The following is an 18056-nucleotide window of genomic DNA, read 5'->3' as shown; positions in this document are numbered from 1 at the left end:
AAATGGAGAGCGATTTAACAATGTTCTCTGAAATGCTTGTGTTAGGGTGACGTCCTCTTTTCCCCCGACATGTCGTTTTCACACTTTAAAAAAGTGAGAAAATGTCCGGGATTTGGCTTTAGTTTCATTATGATGTGTTTATGGTCTAATACTGCATGATGTGTGCGCATGTTCACATTGCATTAACCCCTCTCTGTAAGTCCCGCCTTCTCGCACATTGATTGGTCCATTATAAAAGGTTTGCAGCAACTCTTGGCCAAATTCCTGCCTCTCAACCATTAGCCTACTCTCAGAGAACATGCGAAGGTAAAGTGCTGTTCTGTTCGGAGTCAAACAGTTACTTTACAACAGCAGCAAATACCAGCTGTCCTGAGTCGAAACAACATCCATATCCATATAAGGTCATTTTTAATTTCATGTTATCGTGCTGCTTCGTATTACATGGCCATTCAAATGTGTAAATGATGGCAGAAGGTTCACTCGCGGCATCTGATATTTTATTTTATTTCATGGATATTCAAAATAATGTAGGAAAATTTTATATATATATATATATATATATATATATATATATATATATATATATATATATATATATATATATTGTGTGTGTGTGTGTGTGTGTGTGATGAAACCATTAAATTCTCAGTAAAAAAAAATCTCATAGATGGACAGACTTTTTTCTTTTATGGAAATTTTCAGTTTTCTGAGTAATTAAATGTTTCAGTTACACGACCATGTAATGAATAATGTATTTATATTACAAATATAATAAGAATTTAGTAAAGCGTCCATTAAGATGATGAACACTTACCCATGGCACAGAGAAACACAGGCAGAGTTTTAAACTGAACCATTGTGTATCAGCCGAGAGACAAAGAGGAAATGATCTGTTGGTCAAATCGAATGCGGCTTTATCTGTGTGTAGGGGTGTGGATGTTTATGCAGGTGAAAGCACTTTGGAAAAAAACAGAAAAAAAAAACCAAAAGACCCACAGGAAAAAAAAAAAGATCTAAAATAGATCTCTTTATCTCATCTAACATTTCAGTAGAAGGTCAGCAGACTTAATGATGTTCCTTCAAATCCTCTAATTTTACTATAAACACACTAATGTATAATTCAGAGATGTACAGTTTACTTCTGATACATTATAATGTATTCGTGTGTTTTAAGAATGTACACTAGTTTATTTTTATATGGTAGAATGTGTAAGTACCCTGTGGGGACAAGTATTCTATATTCCAGTTATCATTTGATATTTATAATAGGAATTATTTCAGAGCATGATGGTACAGCAGGAAGCGTTGTCACCTCACAGCTCCTGGGTCCGGGGTTTGATCCAGGATAAAGTGTTCACTTTTTCAATCACCAACACAGCTTTTCATTTCTGGTTTTATGAAAGACTTTTATTCAGATTATTCATTTGGTTTGCAGTGCTGTGCTCTCACTCGAGTGTATTATAGGGGAAAAGTCTTGTGCTAAATGTTTATTGTAGTTCCGTACAGTGACCTCTTTTTATTTCATTATACAAACTAATGTAAGTATTTTATCCATTTTAACATGCCTGATCTGGAGAATGAGTGTGATATATCTGTTTGATATATGATTATCAGGAGTGTGAACTGCTCTATAAATGCTGGACAGCAATCGCCCTTCAAACATCATTTTAACAAAATAATAACGAACAGAATCTTTTAAGCTTCTTTTTTTTTGCAAATTGAATAGGGGAAATTTCGTGTCTGAAAGCAGCCAGCAGTCAGAAGCAGATGAACCACAGATGAGACCGTTGTCAGTTTTCACACTTTAACTGCAAACATCATGCGTGCAAATGTACGTAACAATGGACAGTTGCTGCATGTGTCTGAGTTAAGACTGTGGTTTAAGAGATGACTTCACGTGACTACAAGACCGTTGAAACGACTAAAGAAAAAAATGTAGTTGGCTTTAAAATACTTTTATTATTGCCCTCAAAAATGCATGTACAGTGTGTTCAGAAAATAAATATTCAGATTCCATTCACTTTTAAAATAACTACTTGTAGATTAATAACTAAATAACTCAAATTAAATTTAAAACTGGTTACATTTACTTTTTTTATCCATTAATCAACACAAAATATCCCATAATGACAAAGTGAAAAAAAAAGGTTTACTTTTTTCAGATTTATTCAATATTTTTTATTCAGTATGTTATAGAAGCATAATTTAGAAGCAGTTACAGCTTTTGCACACATGGATTTGGGTGATTTTTCCCATTCCTCCTGGCAGATCCTCTTAAGCTCAATCAAATAACTGTTAACGGACATCCTCAGCTCTCTCTACACATGTTCTGCAGGGTTCAAAGCTGGGTTTTGGCTCAAGGACATTCAGAGACTTGCTGAAAGGTGAACCTTCACCCCGGTCTGAGGTTGTGTTCACTCTGAGGCAGGTTTTCTTCATGGACCACTCTGCATTTGCCTGCATTTATCTTTACCTCAGCTCTGAACAGACTTCCTGTCCCTGCTGCTGAGACAAACCCCTTTTCCATGCAGTCATGTTGATGAGTAGCACCTGGTTTTCACAGAATGTAGTACTTGGGGTTTGGCCCAAAGAGTTTTTCCACATCAGACCTGAGAATCTCTTCACGCATGCCTTTCTAAGATGGTTTTCCTTTCCATCAGGTTCTCCCATCTCCAAGGAAGACTTCTGAAGCTCTGCTAAAGTGGCCATTGGGTTTTTGGTCACCTCCCTGACCAAGGTCCTTCTAACTTGGTAACTGAGTTTGGTCGTACAGCTTCCATTTCACAATTATGTTGAACACTGTGTCCTGGGAATATCCAATGCATTAAATGCTGCGCAGATAGAAAATCCAGTTTCACAAAGATATGCTGTTGGAAACTGCATCAGAAATCTTACTGCTTTGTCCAAAAGCTCTGAGACTATGACATAACATTCTGAATATTTGTTAAGGATTTCTCTGGAAAGAATTTTCAGATTAAAAGCACTCTCACAAGATAGGTTAGTAAGAATGTCTTTCTGTATTGTGCTCAAACTGGTGACGGCTCTTTCACACAGATTCACAAAGGGGTTTTCAATTCAACTAAACTGAACATCTGGAGCTGAAAAGTAGTCTTGCAACTTTTTATTACAAATTTGCAGGTGATCTGCAATCACCTTTGTGACAGGCTGGCAGGGACATGTCTTCTTTAGACAGAAAATCGGACAAATTCTCAAATGCTTCGTAATTTGTCTTGGTGAATATGTCTGTTGTATAAGTCCAGTTCTTAATTTTAGCTTATATTTTGCTTTGGACATGAAACACCACCAGTAATTTGCCTTGAACACTAAGACTGAGACCATTTAAACGACTGAAAATGTCCCAAAGGTAGCCAATTTAACAAACCACTCAAATCAATAAACATTCTGAAAGTTCAAAGTAAAAAAAATAAAAACCTTACTGTTAGTGATGCCCTGGTCATGCTCAGAGTAGAGAGAGATCAGAGGAGGGTGGGGAGGGGTGTGTTTTTGATGGCCAATCCCACACTGTGAAGATGTTGTCCATCAGAAGGATATCCTTTTGAGAGAAAATGTGTAGCCCATTGCTTCCTCTTTTAGGAAACCTTCATCCTAAAAGATCCTGCTCTCATTCAGGGCAGCAATGACAATGATGTACTGCCTAAACTCAGCAGCGACCAGAGGAGCTCTCTCATTTATAGGCCTTTTCCTGCTAGAGGATAAGGAGTGAGATCTGTCTGTGTGTGCTGTTCCTGCATTGCGATTCTTTCAGAGTGTTCCCCCTGGCCTTTTATCTTCCCAGACTAACCCATAAGGGAAATGGTTGGGCTCTTGTTAGGCCTCCTTGTGGTCACACATAGTAACTGGTACCTAACAGCTCCAGAATAGCAGTTTTAGGGTCACATGCAGAGGCAAACACAGCCTGTCAAAATTTAGATTTTTGTCTCGTCTGAGCACACTACATTCTCCCAGTTATCTACAGGCTTCTCCAAATGTTCTGTAGCAAACTTCAAACAAGCTTCAAAATGCCTTTTCTTCAGTAATGGAGTCTTCTGTTGTGATCGGGAATGGAGACCTGGAGGTAGAGTACATTACCTAATGTTTTCTGTGACAGCTGTATCCACTGCTTCCAGTTTTTTCTAGAGTTCTTTTCGAGTGCTCCTTGGGCTACTCATCTGACTAACTTTCCGACTGCCCAGTCAGATACCTTGTGAGGAGATACTGTGTGTGGGCGGTTGATGGTTGAATGCTGTTCCTTCAACTTGCAGATAATGGCCATGATGGTGTTTGTAGGAACATTTAGGAATTTATGAGTTGATAAATCCACCAGTGACCAGTGCCATTGCTATGTTGCTTAACAATGTTGTTGTGAAGGTCTTGGAAGAACACTTTGCCTCTACCCATCATGAGATGTTTTTTTGCATGCCAGCTTGGAGGCAAATGATTTGTTTACTTATTTATTTATTTTATTTATTTTATTTGTATAGCGCTTTTTACAATAGACATTGTCTCAAAGCAGCTTTACAGAAATATCAACATGGTATACAGATATTAAAGGTGCAAATTTATCCCAACTGAGTAAGCCACTGAGTGGCGACGGTGGCAAGGAAAAACTCCCTAAGATGTTTTAAGAGGAAGAAACCTTGAGAGGAACCCGACTCAGAAGGGAACCCATCCTCATCTGGGTAACAACAGATAGTGTGAAAAAGTTCATTATGGATTTATATGAAGTCTGTATGGCCTTAGGAGCAGCCGTAGTCCCAGCAGTCTGGAATTAGAGAAGATTTGAGCTCCATCCAGAGGCAGAAAGGATCTGGATCTCTAGTATCTCCATAAATTCATGTGGGGCTCGGCGAAAGGAGAGAGGGAGAAAAAAGATTATTATGACTGCGAAGTAGTAGAACAGAATCTAGTCAGGGTAGGCTTGAGTAAACAAATACGTTTTAAGCCTAGACTTAAACACTGAGACTGTGTCTGAGTCCCGAACACTAATAGGAAGACTGTTCCATAACTGTGGGGCTCTACTTGCATTTTACTTGCAGTTTAGTTGCAGTTTACTAAACTGGGGTTTACTTGCATTCAGAAGTTTCCCTTTTTCAAAGAGTGGAAGAACTACCCTACCAACATGCACTAACCATCTGGGTTTTTTCTTACTGTGTTCAATACTTTTCCCCCCTGTGTCCCATCATGAGACTGTGCCTTTTTAACAGCTGCTGAAATATCTCGTTTGTTTCTGATCTTACGTCAGCATGGAAGCATGGAATGTAAAGGGTTTGGGTCTCAGTCTTAATTTTTTAGGGGGTACCTAGGTAAGTATAGTGGGCATGCAGAACATTTCAGGTAATAACACTAGGCCTTATATTAAAACAAACAACAACAAAAAATGCCAGAAAATCATTATTATTATTTACATTACACCTGGTTTGTTTTTGGACATGCTTCGACCATAACCTTGTTTGGTCTCCAACTATGACGTCACATCGAGGGTTCTGTAGCGACACGGAATACAGAATAAACGGAGCTGTTTTTTTAAAGTTGTACTCATTTACTCATATCGCACACTACAGGTAAGTGGACTAAACTCTTCTACAGAAAAGTAGGTTGTCTGATTAAAAACTATATATAAAGCTAGTGCAGGACTGCGGTTATAACTGAACATGTATTGAAATTTGTTTGAAACTCTTGAACGTTTCACGGCATCGACGCTGAGTGTCAGTGTGGAGCACATTTTACAGCGTCTAGATCAGAGGTGCCCAAACCTTTTTCACTGAGGGCCACATACAGAAAAATATACGAAGGGCTGGGCCACTCACTAGAGGTGAAGTATATCGCCTCACCTCTAGTGTATTAAAGTTAGCAATATCAATCAAATGTAGGTAAATTATGCTTGCTAACTGAATATGCTTGAAGAAGAAAAAACAGCCTACAGCACAACATTCCATTAATGGGTTTTCATCTTTTTGTTACAAAAAGGGTTGGCAGTTCATTCTCAAAACAGCAACCTCAGATTGCTTCTTTACACTCATAGAGCGAGTGTAACATGAAAGAAAATGGAGGATGATTAGACCACCACACACAATAATATTCATCCTCACAGACTTTTTAACAAACTGATTTGCATTGTGGTGACAGCGACCTCTAGTGCTGAGAGCTGGTGTGACTTTACCTCTCCTGTTGAACAGTGAGTTATGTTTGTGTTTTAGAGTTAGCAAAACTCAATGAGATGAAATAACCAAATAAATCACTAATGTTCCACAGTTTTTGACTGAAAATGGTGGAAATCCTGAAACCTTACGGCTATACGACATCCTATCCTGGAACAGGTCCAGGTAGGACACACACACACACACACAGTGCAGTTTAGAAGTAAGATAATATTGAGTGAACATACAGTCTGTGGAGAATTTGAGATTTTAGAGTCTGCCTCAAATCCCAGAGTTTCAGATTATTTGATACACGATACATGACAACTGAGGTGTTTTGACTCCAGGGAAGGACATCATGAATCAGCCTGAACAACCTGATCAGTAGCCTCGAATTCCTGGTCCTCTTATGAGGTGAGACCCTCTTTTCCCTCTCATATAGCACTCGTTCATTTTAAACAGTAAAGTTGTAGACCGTATCTCCTGGAGTTTAACATGTGTGCACAGAAATCCACATAAACCAGTTGTTCTAACATCTGTTGCAGCACTAGGGTGCAGAAGGAGGACCTGATGCGGTATATCCTGCTTAGAGCACAGGAGTGTCTCCAAGAAATCGATGAATGTGGCCAAGTTGAGGAATATTTCTGCTGGCAGATTATGGAATTGTTCTTCTGTCGAAATGGAGTACGTCTTATAGTTCATTACGTGTGGAAATTGATTAGGTTTTTCATGAAAGTAAAGATTGTCTCAATTATAATATGGAATAAATATAGTAGGGGTGTAATGCAACACCACTGACACTGAATAGTGCACCTACTATTTGTATCTGTTTAGATCACATGACCTGTTCATTCTGAATCATGTACTCATGTATTCAGTTACATCCCCAACACCTACAATAGACATGTTACTTAATGATATTTCTTTTACAGAAAATGATGATGTGTGAAGTCGCCACTCTCCTCTTCAAGGGCTACAGATTGCTTAGGAAGAAGAAATCAGAAGTTAGTACATCACACATCAGTACCAGCAGCTGTCTGTATCTGATCGTGTAATTTCTCATTGTTTTTGCCAGTATCATGTGGACTAACATGACAGTTACAAGACATTAATGTCTGTGTGTTGAGTTATTTTGAGGGGACAGCAAATTTACTCTGTTACACAAGCTGTACACTCACTACTTTACATTGTAGCAAAGTGTCATTTCTTCAGTGTTGTCACATTAAAAGATATAATCAAATATTTACAAAAATGTGAGGGGTGTACTCACTTTTGTGAGATACTGTGTGTGTGTGTATATATATATATATATATATATATATATATATATATATATATATATATAAAAACAAGGTAGAAAATAATTTTCACCAATTAGTTTACCATTTAAACTATTAATTTATAAACGCTATTAAAATATAATTCTGCAGACTTTTAGTTCACTTTTATAAATTATTAAATCACACAGATTTTTTGAAGCTTCTTTGAAGACCCACCTTATAATTTGGGAAAAGATCAGAAAGTGGGCGGGGCTCTTCGTAACCAATCACAGCGGTGCAGGACTTGCAGGGAAGAAAACGAATGCAGAACCAATGCATGTTTCCAGTTTTGTATGATTTCCTAAATACTTGTCGAGTGAAGTAACTGTTTTGAAAGGAACTCCAAATTAAACTGAAAGAAAAAAAACCCTGCTGAAAAAACTATAAACAACAGAAACCATCACAGAAATTCTAATGGTTTCCACTACAAATACCATTATAAACCATCAGCTGTTATCCAATCATTACAAATATTGGTGTTTAAATGGTATCCATTAGACATAACATGCCACCAATAGAAAGCAACAAATTACCAGTAGTGACCCACATGGACCATTAGAGTTTCCATTAAAACCAATAAAATTCCCATTATAACCATTACAAATTCTATGAGGTTTTCTATTGTTTTTTTTCCAGTAGGGAATGTAATGGAGCTGTTCTGCTGAGGAGACATGGTTATGTTGTGGTTGCTGCATTAGAATAACACAAAATATACTATAGTTCCTCATTTATATACTAAATAAAGGGAATTATTGAACGTATTAGAATTTGTTTCACAACTTCTAAGAGATGTTAAGTGAGATTCAGGCGGTGGTGTGTAGATTCTGCAGACTTTATTGTACTTGTAACGATACACAGGATACACAATTTGTTTCACAATTTCTAAAAAAAAAAAAAAAAAAAAAAAGAGATGTTATGTGAGATTCAGGCAGAGTTGTGTAAATTAATTAAAAACACACCTTCTTTGGTATAATTTTTTTTTTTAATGAAAGAGTTTGTGAAAAGTGCAAGTAGTACAAATTTATACCATTTGGTCTAAAAAAAAAAAAAAAAAAAGAGGTAGTTTATTACAATGAACAATTTCTTAAATTCTGCAAAGTTACAAAGCTCATAGTCTCCCTATGTGGGAGCCTTAGAACCCTTGAAGCTTAAGCTCGTGATTATGGTAAGGGGCGTTATATTTATATATGTAACACACAGTTGAAGCTTTTGGCCAATCAGAGCACTCTGGGATTTTCAGAAGGAGGGGCTTTGAAGAAACAGCAATAAATGTACAGTATGTGAAAAATAATGTGTTTTCTGAAGATGAAAGCATGTTAATCTATTCTATAACTCCCAATAAACTAAATAATGAACTTTTAAAAGCATCATATGACCCCTTTAATCTTAACAGATAATGTCCAGTTGAGTGCAAAAGTTTTATTTATCTCAAACTATTCTTGTAACGTTATCTTGTAAAATGCAAGGTTTTTTTTGCTATAAAAAGTTTTTTTTTTTTTTTAAGCATTTTTAAGTCTTTTTTAAAGGTTGAACAGCTTCAAGTGGAGTTAAAAATCAAATTTGAAGAAAAAACTGGCTGTGCTGTCAGGGTGGGAGGGGCAAACCTCTCACCTGTCAGTCACAGCATCACTGGCCAATCGTGGGCATCTGTTAGCTCATGTATGTGGAAGAGGGCAGATAACACTTTCCATTGAGATGGTTACAGCACTCTGACAGCATGAGCTAGTGCAAAGGGGGGAAAAAATCAGATAAAAAGAATTCTCTCACTAAATTAGTGAGATAACTTGGGGGGAAAAAAGAAAAGAACAACAAAAAAAAACCCACTTGTCCTCTAAACACTATTTTGATTCAAAGTATTGAGTATTAAAACCTTTGCACTCGACACTGGTGCACACAAAATGCTCTGCAATAATGTACAGTGCCCTCCATTAATATTGGCACCCTTGGTAAATATGAGCAAAGAAGAAAAAAAAATTCTCTTTATTGTTTAATCTTTTGTTCAAAAAATTCAAAAATACTCTGCTTTCATGGAGAGCGGAATCCATACAGAATCTCTCCAGATCCTTCAAAAATCTCCTCTTCAGTTCACTCCACAGGTTTTCTATGGGGTTCAGGTCAGGGGACTGGGATGGTCATGGCAGGACCTTGATTTTGTGGTCAGTAAGTCATTTTTGTGTTGATTTTGATGTATGTTTTGGATCATTGTCCTGCTGGAAGATCCAACCACGTCAGGTTTTTATTTGGCACAATTTTTCACAGCCTTCTTTACTCATATTTACCAAGGGTCCCAATATTAGTGGAGGGCGCTGTATCGAACATATAATAAGTAATACATAAAATATCAATTTCACATAGAAATTGACACATTCATTATAAAATAAACATAACTGCAGCTTCAAGATCATTTAGCCCTTTTCAAATTTTAAATAGTCATAACACAATACTAATATTTATGGAACAAATTATTTAAACACTGCAGTACCTGATCCACTGGAACTAGCACTACACACACACACACACACACACACACCAGTATTAGCTCCTACAGCAATAAGCTCAGTGGAGCAGAACATTGCAATGTCTTTACATCACTCACACAACTGTGAGAATAAAAAAAAAAGTCTGCATTTTGCATTAATTTCTAATCTCCACTATTACAACTATAGCATGTGTGTTTCCCTGAACTGAGAAAAGAATGAAACTCATTTTTACAGTTAATGAAGGTTTTTGAAAGTTTTATTTGTCAGTAGGCCTGTCACGAGAACTACGTTATTGACTTATTGTGTGATATATGGACGTGACCTCAATACTTTTTGCTGACCTCGATAATCACCCATTGTGTTTACACGTGTGTTTGTTTACAGGAGAATGAATGTTACCATGTCGTGTTCAGCGAGTAGAGACGGATGCAAATGCAGTTTAAGTGTTTTATTTGAGAAACGCTGAACTTCACACTGCACTCTGCGTGAGAGGAAGATTCCTGATACACTTAGCCATTCCTGCAGCTTCTGTCCTCTCGTCTGCTCTACGGCTGTTAAAGTAAAAGCTGGACTTCGAATATTCGTCAAATTGTAGATAAAAATGCAGATTCAAAACTGTTTTTTTTTAAAAAAAAAAAAACAAATTTAAGATGTGTAGCAAACACTAGAATCGATTTTAATTAAAAAGACTTTTGAAAAAAACGACCCGCAGGATATAACTACTAAATCATGTCGGGGATTGAATCAACACGGGAAACTGAAGCGCTTTACTAGCAGGTTAATTATCTCACCCAAACACATCCTATATTAATCAGAGATTTACACAACATGAACATAATATTACAACTCACTTCTGCACAAAATGACATGAATGCACTAGTGAAGTTGAACTTCAGTGAGGGTACGAGGTAGAACGGTTTCTGTAACACACACTATAACACGCACAACAAAGAACTAAAGCAAGAATTCACAATATTGTATTACAGTAGTGAGCTCACTGGAATATTTCAGAAGATCAGGTTCACAATAAGGGCACATGTTTTTCACGTTTATACAGAATGTGTGAATATTTAGTTTCTTTTTTTTGTGTTTTCTCATCAACTAAAATGTCTGATATTCAGTGCAGCTTTAATCAGAGTGATTGACTAAAATGATTAAATATGACAGGATAAATATTGACTAAATCTAAAGGATATTTTCGTCAGAAGACAAAAACTTTGCTGTTATATTATCGTTATAGCAGCGTCTTAAAATGGTCTTAAAGTGACTATCACTTTAATTTTTTCTGGGACAATGCATCGTCTAACAAAAGCGTTCACTGTGACAGGCCTATCTGACAGTTTTGTAGTTTTTAACTTCTAAGAAGGTTAAAAAAAACTATTTATAAATGTAACACCACATTAAACCCCACTAGACTCTAAAACAAACCCAAAAATATAAACAAACAGAATGAAAATATTGGATACTGTACATATGCAGTTTGTGGATTTTAAAAAAAGTAAATAATTTGTCTTCAGTAGACACTATATGGGACGGCCGTCCTTCACAGGACATGACACACATCCTGCACAGAGGCACTTTATCTCAGTCCATCTACTGGCATGTTTTTGGGAGGGAATAAATCCCCCATGCATCTCTACACCACCGCTAGCCTAATTTATGAATAATTAATTTTAATTTATGCCACGATAAATGTTTAAAATGTAAAATGTAGCACTTTAAATGTACTGTGATGTCACTCTCGGCTATGGACTTGACTAGACACGGACATGGCAGTGTGAATACAGCAGTGTTACACACTTTATAGTCGTATATCTTTTCAACTGCTACATTATAGTTTTTTTTTATCTTTTATAACAGACTTTCTAAAGCCTTTCTGTAATTAAAATAAATGCAAAACATAAGTATCATTACTTGTCACTTTCCACTACTTATATTACCTCTTTTTTATTACACTGTGAATTTTCTTATGTTTATTGTTCTTAAGGGCCTTTCACACTGAGCGTGATTAAGCGGTGTGAATGTTTGATGTGATGATGATCTTGTATCGGAACAATAGATCCCTGTGGAGCTATTCACACCGGGTGTGGTTCATTCACGGCGTGACAAAGCGACACTTTTTTCCACCACGAAAATAAAACTGTGCTGGTATTGGGCATTAAATTCAGGTTTTGTCCCACTGCTGTGTTATTTATTATATTTCACATTATTTCATTCAGACTAAATCAGCTCGATGGTGCTGTTCAAAAAACACAAAATTCTTTCTTCTTAACAGTTTGTGTTGTGGTGCTCTGCACCAACATTTAAGTGATTCTCGGGGCTCAAAGGTAGTGGGTTGTGCCACCTAGTGTGCAGGTGTAAAATGCATTCTTGGTCAGCGCCACCTATCCTGCAGACGTGAATTAGCTGAAGACAATCAATCGTTTCGCGTTCGGTGTGAAAGCATCGTTCATCTGTGATTCACTACGTTTTAATGCGTCGTGCTCAGTGTGAAAGAGCCTTTTTTTTCAACGATGAAGACGATACGGAGTTCATTAAACACTAACTGTTCTTAATCTTATAATCTTATGGTTAAGAATTTCAACAGTTTTTGTTGACTGAACCAAAAATTAGGGTAAGGATGACTAAATATCTATAAAATATATATAAAACTATAAATCAAAGACATTTGACACAGGACTAAGACTAAATTAAAAACTAAAGTGCCAAAATGCGGTTAACCCTTTAGCACTCATAGGAGACCCCCACCACCACACCACTGCCATATCAGTGTGAGTCAGTAATTACAGGGCTGATGATTGTATAAATGTATGAACTCATCACTGTCCTTACACTTCCGTTCTTTTCTCAGTACAGGTGAAGATAATCGCACATTTGCTACTGATATAGTGGAGATTTTTTTTCAAATTATACAATATAAAGCTGGTCATTTTAGACCCAGTAATAAATCACCTACTATTTCTAAACTCAGTCAGTTCTGATAAACAGAAAGAGTGGGAAGTGAAGCTGTATTTACACCTCAGACTCTGCCTCCCCAGATGCAGAACCATCAGTACTGGAACTCATCACTTCAGATGTATATCACTGTCTGAGACTGGAACGGGTGTGTAGTCTGAGAGTGGAACAGGTGTGTAGTCTGAGAGTGGAACGGGTGTGGAGTCTGAGAGTGGAACAGGTGTGGAGTCTGAGAGTGGAACAGGTGTGGAGTCTGAAACACAGATTACAGTCACACAGTTAATAAAGAAACTGTTCTGTAACTGATCTTCAGAAAAGTTCTACTAAATATAAATTCTGTGAGGTGAGAGCACTGGCAATACTGGTTTTATTAATTCAACTGCAAAAATATTAAATATAATATGAATATGAAAATATGTACATTTAATAAACCTTACAGGGAAATTACTTCACTTTTTCTCTTGAACTTAATGTTTCTTTCCTCACCAGAGTTCTTCTTCTTCCAGACCACAATTCCAGCAACACCAGCAATAAAAACAACGAGAGCCACAACTACACCAACGATGATACCAATCGGAGCTCCACCTGATCCTCCACCTGATCCTTCATCTGATCCTCCACCTGATCCTCCACCTGTTCTTCGATCTGTTAAATCAGTACAGAGTCTTTATTATCTGCTGCAGAAATAAATCAGCTTTCAGTGTAAATCTGTAGTTTTATAGGAAAGTGTTTCTCTGACCAGGATTCAGGATTCGAATATCCTCCTCATGCAGCACCATCTTCTTCTCCAAGCTGCTGTGCTGAATCACGCAGGTGTAGGTGTGTTTCTGCAGATCCTCAGCTGAGACTGTCAGAATGCTTCTCTTCTGGAAGCTTCCATCCTGGTTGGGTAACGTCTCTCTGAGATCCACGCCCTCATGCACGTCCTCTCCGTCCTTCTGCCAGGTGATAATCACTGTTTTGGGGAAGAAACCTGTAGCATGACACACCACCTCTGGAGAAGACGAGTGTTTCTGGAACACTGACGCTGTAGGAGGAACTGCAGACACACAGAGACATAAATATTAAAACACACACTATAGTGTAAAAAAACATGTGTGTGTGTGTGTGTGTTGCAGGGACAGAGCGTTAAGGCAGCAAATCCGTGCTAAAAATCCGAGCGCGTTATTGACGCTCACGTGTGGTAAATTACAACTGCGAGAGGAAAATAGATGTACACGTGTGGAAAGGGGAGAACTCGCGTGGTCGATTTAAACCCTCGTGCGAGCAACAAGCTCTGATGCACGAGGAACGATCCGTATACACAAGCAAAGTCATTCCCCACACTCACTGTTTATTCTGCTCAGAATACTTTTTCTTCTCCTCAGCAGTGGGCGTGTCCAACTGGCTTGAGTGTAACCTCAAACATCGTTGGCTAATTTTTCCTTTAAATCAGTTCTGATTGGCTGCCTGCCACTGTGACGAACCATTAGTGAAGTTACCTGTTCTTCACGAGAAACACAGCTTCTTCCACACACACTCTTCACCAGAGACACGGCTTATTTAAAAAATAAATAAATAAATAGATTAAGATTGATATTCTTCAACATACTGCATTATGTAATATAATATATGTAAATGAGGGAATCTTTAGCAGTTGTTATTAGACAGGAAGTGTTCTACCAGTTTACATTTTTAGGATGTTAATAGAAAAGAAGCAGCTCCTGAGTGTGAGGGATGATGTTGCTTGTGTATACAGATTGTTCCTCGTGTGTCAGAGCTTGTGTTTAAAACGAGTACGTGAGTTCTCCCCTTTCCACGCTTGTACAGCTGTTGTTCTCTAATGGATGTAATTTACCACACATGAGCGTGAATAACGCGCTCGGATCTTTGGCACGGATTTGATGTCATAGAGAATGTAGTTACTGTGTAGGAAGAAGCCTTTATTAGTCACATATACAGCACAGTGAAGTTATTTTCTGTGCATATCCCAGCTTGTTAGGAAGTTGGGGTCAGAGCACAGGGTAAGACATGATACAGCGCCCCCTGGAGCAGAGATTGCAGGGTTGTTCTGGGGCTTGAACCCCCAACCTTCTGATCAGTAACTGAGAGCTTTAACCTGAGAGACACCACTGCTCCCCTGTTGTACTGAAGGAGTGTGTTATAAGTGTCTACACTTTAAGAGAGAGAGAGAGAGAGAGAGAGAGAGAGAGAGAGAGTGTGAGTGAGTGAGTGAGTGAGTGAGTGAGAGTGTGTGTGCTGTTATGAAGAAGTGTGTACACTATCAGTGTGTGTGTGTGAGAGAGAGAGAGAGAGAGAGCAGCTGCAGTTACAGTAACAGAGCAGATCACACACTTTACCTTTCCTCTCCAGAGTTTCCTTGGCATAATTCAGAACCTTCTGTAACTGATCAATACAGTCAATCTGCAGGAAGTCCTTCCACCGTTTAGCTTTATCTCCAGTAGGATCCCACTCGTTTATGAAGTTCTCAGCTTCATCATTAGCTGCAGTCCAGGTTCCAGTTTTCAGATCCAGACTGATGAAATCTTCTCCATCATAACCATACTCATCGTATCTTCTAGTGTTGCCGTTATCATTACGCTCACAGCCGTACATCCTCTGTAGTGTATGAACTCCTGCATCCACACACACACACACACACACACACACACACACAGACACATACACACAGATGAGCTTCCTTTGCTTCTACACTCCATTAAAGCGTTACACTGGTTTTCTACTCGTCCTTTCCCCCTCGGTCATGTTGAGGTTTCTACTAGAACAATGTTACTGAAGACTATTTGTGAAGAACATTTCAGAACTCCTGCTTTGTGAGCTTCTACACTGCATGGATTCACAGCTCTGTGTGCAAAGTCCAAACACATTCTGATGATTTCTGCTGCAGGAACGTTAAGAATAAAGGAGTAAATAGAAGTTATTTAGTGTGATAGACTGCAGTTTGGGACACGATGCACTCTGAAGATATCATTATCTGCTGTCGTTTCCTGGATATTACAGAACCACTGAATACTACTGAGGAGACTAAACTTTATTTTACACAGCAGTATTGTTCTGTGCTTGTTTGTGGATTCACAATAAAATCATGAGATGATATCAGAAAGGAAACTGTATTAATGTGTTACTTTAGCAGGTTTATTACACAGAGCTGTTTCACCAGCCACTGAACCCCCACACCTTTCTTTATTTTAAGGAGATCTTCTAGAACAGGTCATTTAAAGCAAAGACATCGTCCTATTAGGAGTTCAGCAGGTGAGTCGCCCCACTCCAGTGTCATTTCCTGTTATTTTTGGAGAAACTCATTAAACTGGCATTGCTGAATTACAGGTCATCAGTAAACACTTCTGTTGATACTCCATGTCTGGAAAAGAGGGTCTTCATACATATACATTTGATCATGAACATATGATTAAATAACCTAGAATAGCTGCGGAGTTAAATTGTGTAAGAATTGCAAGATTTTTTCCTACACATTTGACTAAATACAAACAGTAAGAATATTTATGTGAAAGATGCCCATAGCTTAAAGCCCTAGAACAGAGATCATCTAAATCTGCACTGGGCGAACGAGGTCAACTGATGCATCTCTCAGCACAGAGTCTCGAGAGGTGCCAAGAACACGTTCCTGTTATGCCAGGGCCAGCAGAGGGCACTGGCTCGGCTCCGGACGAGTCACGTGACATTGTTTTTGTTCACTCGCTTCCTGATTGAGCGTTTTGTGTTAAGTGACTTTAATTTGCACCAGGTGTCCATGCTTTGAGTTAATGATGTTCTTTATTTAAATGCCTGGGTGACTGACCACTTTGGTTGATCCTTGTGAGTATTGTTTGGATCAGTAGTTGCGGTTGTTTTCCCATGCCCCGAATGTTCTCGTTTCCAGGTGAAGACCGCGTTTACTTTAACCCTGAGCTTGTGTCTAATAAAGACTGTGACCTGCACCTGCATCCACCTCCAGTCCCGTTTCGTAACAGAATACTGAACCCAAAATGCAGAAGCAGCAGGTAGCCATGAGCGCCGCCGAAGAGTCCAGGATTTGGGCGCTTTACCGTTCGTCCCTGGAGATGAGCAAACAGCTAGAAGTGGAGATTGCTCAGTGCAAAGCTGAGCTGCGCGCCGCGTCGTCTCTTGCGCCATTTACCCCGTCCCCGCCGCCAAGGAGCGACGCCGTGCAATGCAGCCAGCACAGTGACCTGAGCATCTGGGGCTTCCCACTGCAGGGGAGGTACACCATGCTGCGCAGTCCAGAGGTGAAGGCTGGCCCAGAAATTTTTTTGGGGGGGGCAAGGAGGACAGCAGAGCTCCAGCCTGAGGCCTACGGGGAGGTCTCAGCTGTGGAGCTCCTACCTGAGGTCAACATGGCGACCACAGAGCGACAGCTTAAAGCGGCCGAGGAGGCCGTCCTGCTGTCCAGCCCAGCTGAGGAGGCCATCCCGCTTCCCTGCACAGCCGAGGAAGCTGTCCTGCTGTCCAGCCCAGCAGAAGAGGTCGTTATGCTGCCCTGCACAGCTGAGGAAGCTGTCCTGCTGTCCAGCCCAGCCGAGGAGGTTGTCATGCTACCCTGCACAGCCGAGGAAGCTGTCCTGCTGCCCTGCCTGGCCAAGGACGCCGCCCAGCCCGCCAGTCCTGCTGGGGACGCCGCCCAGTCCTCCAGTTTCGCCAGGGGGCACCACCCTGCATTCCAGTGCTGGTGCCCAGCGTTCCAGAGCTGCTGGCGGGCGGCACCCAGAATTCCAGAGCCGCCGGGGGGTGGCGCCCAGCGTTCCCTTCCGGCGTCGCCAGGGGCGGCGCTCCGACTTTCAACCACGGTGGGGGTGTTGCTCCGCCCCTCTGCTGCCCGACGGAGGCTGCCTCGCTTTCCGTGGCAGCGAGAGACAGCTCGCACAGGGGCCCGGGACCCCCGTTGGAGGGGGGTTCTGTTACGCCACGGCCTGCAGAGGGCACTGGCTCGGCTCCGGACGAGTCACGTGACATTGTTTTTGTTCCTCGCTTCCTGATTGAGCATTTTGTGTTAAGTGACTTTAATTTGCCCCAGGTGTCCATGCTTTGAGTTAATGATGTTCTTTATTTAAATGCCTGGGTGACTGAGCACTTCGCTCAGTATTATACTGTGTCTTTGGTTGATCCTTGTGAGTATTGTTTGGATCAGTAATTGCGTTTGTTTTCCC

The 18056-nt window shown here is 39.7% G+C and overlaps 1 protein-coding gene across 1 annotated transcript in view; it reads right to left on the bottom strand.

The window, feature by feature from the left end:
• Positions 1 to 13001: 13001 nt before the first annotated feature.
• Positions 13002 to 18056, bottom strand: part of LOC128599276 (BOLA class I histocompatibility antigen, alpha chain BL3-7-like) — a 28514-nt gene continuing 23459 nt past the window's right edge. The window contains exons 6-7 of the mRNA XM_053610789.1: positions 13378 to 13512; positions 13002 to 13144 (exon numbers count right to left, since the gene is read on the bottom strand). Of these exons, the coding sequence (XP_053466764.1) occupies positions 13002 to 13144; positions 13378 to 13512 (278 nt within the window). The remainder of the gene's footprint in view (positions 13145 to 13377; positions 13513 to 18056) is intronic.

Source organism: Ictalurus furcatus, chromosome 22, assembly GCF_023375685.1.
Source record: "Ictalurus furcatus strain D&B chromosome 22, Billie_1.0, whole genome shotgun sequence".
NCBI lineage: Eukaryota > Metazoa > Chordata > Actinopteri > Siluriformes > Ictaluridae > Ictalurus > Ictalurus furcatus.
Note: the sequence above shows the minus strand (reverse complement) of the source record. Positions and strands in the feature narration are given on the sequence as shown.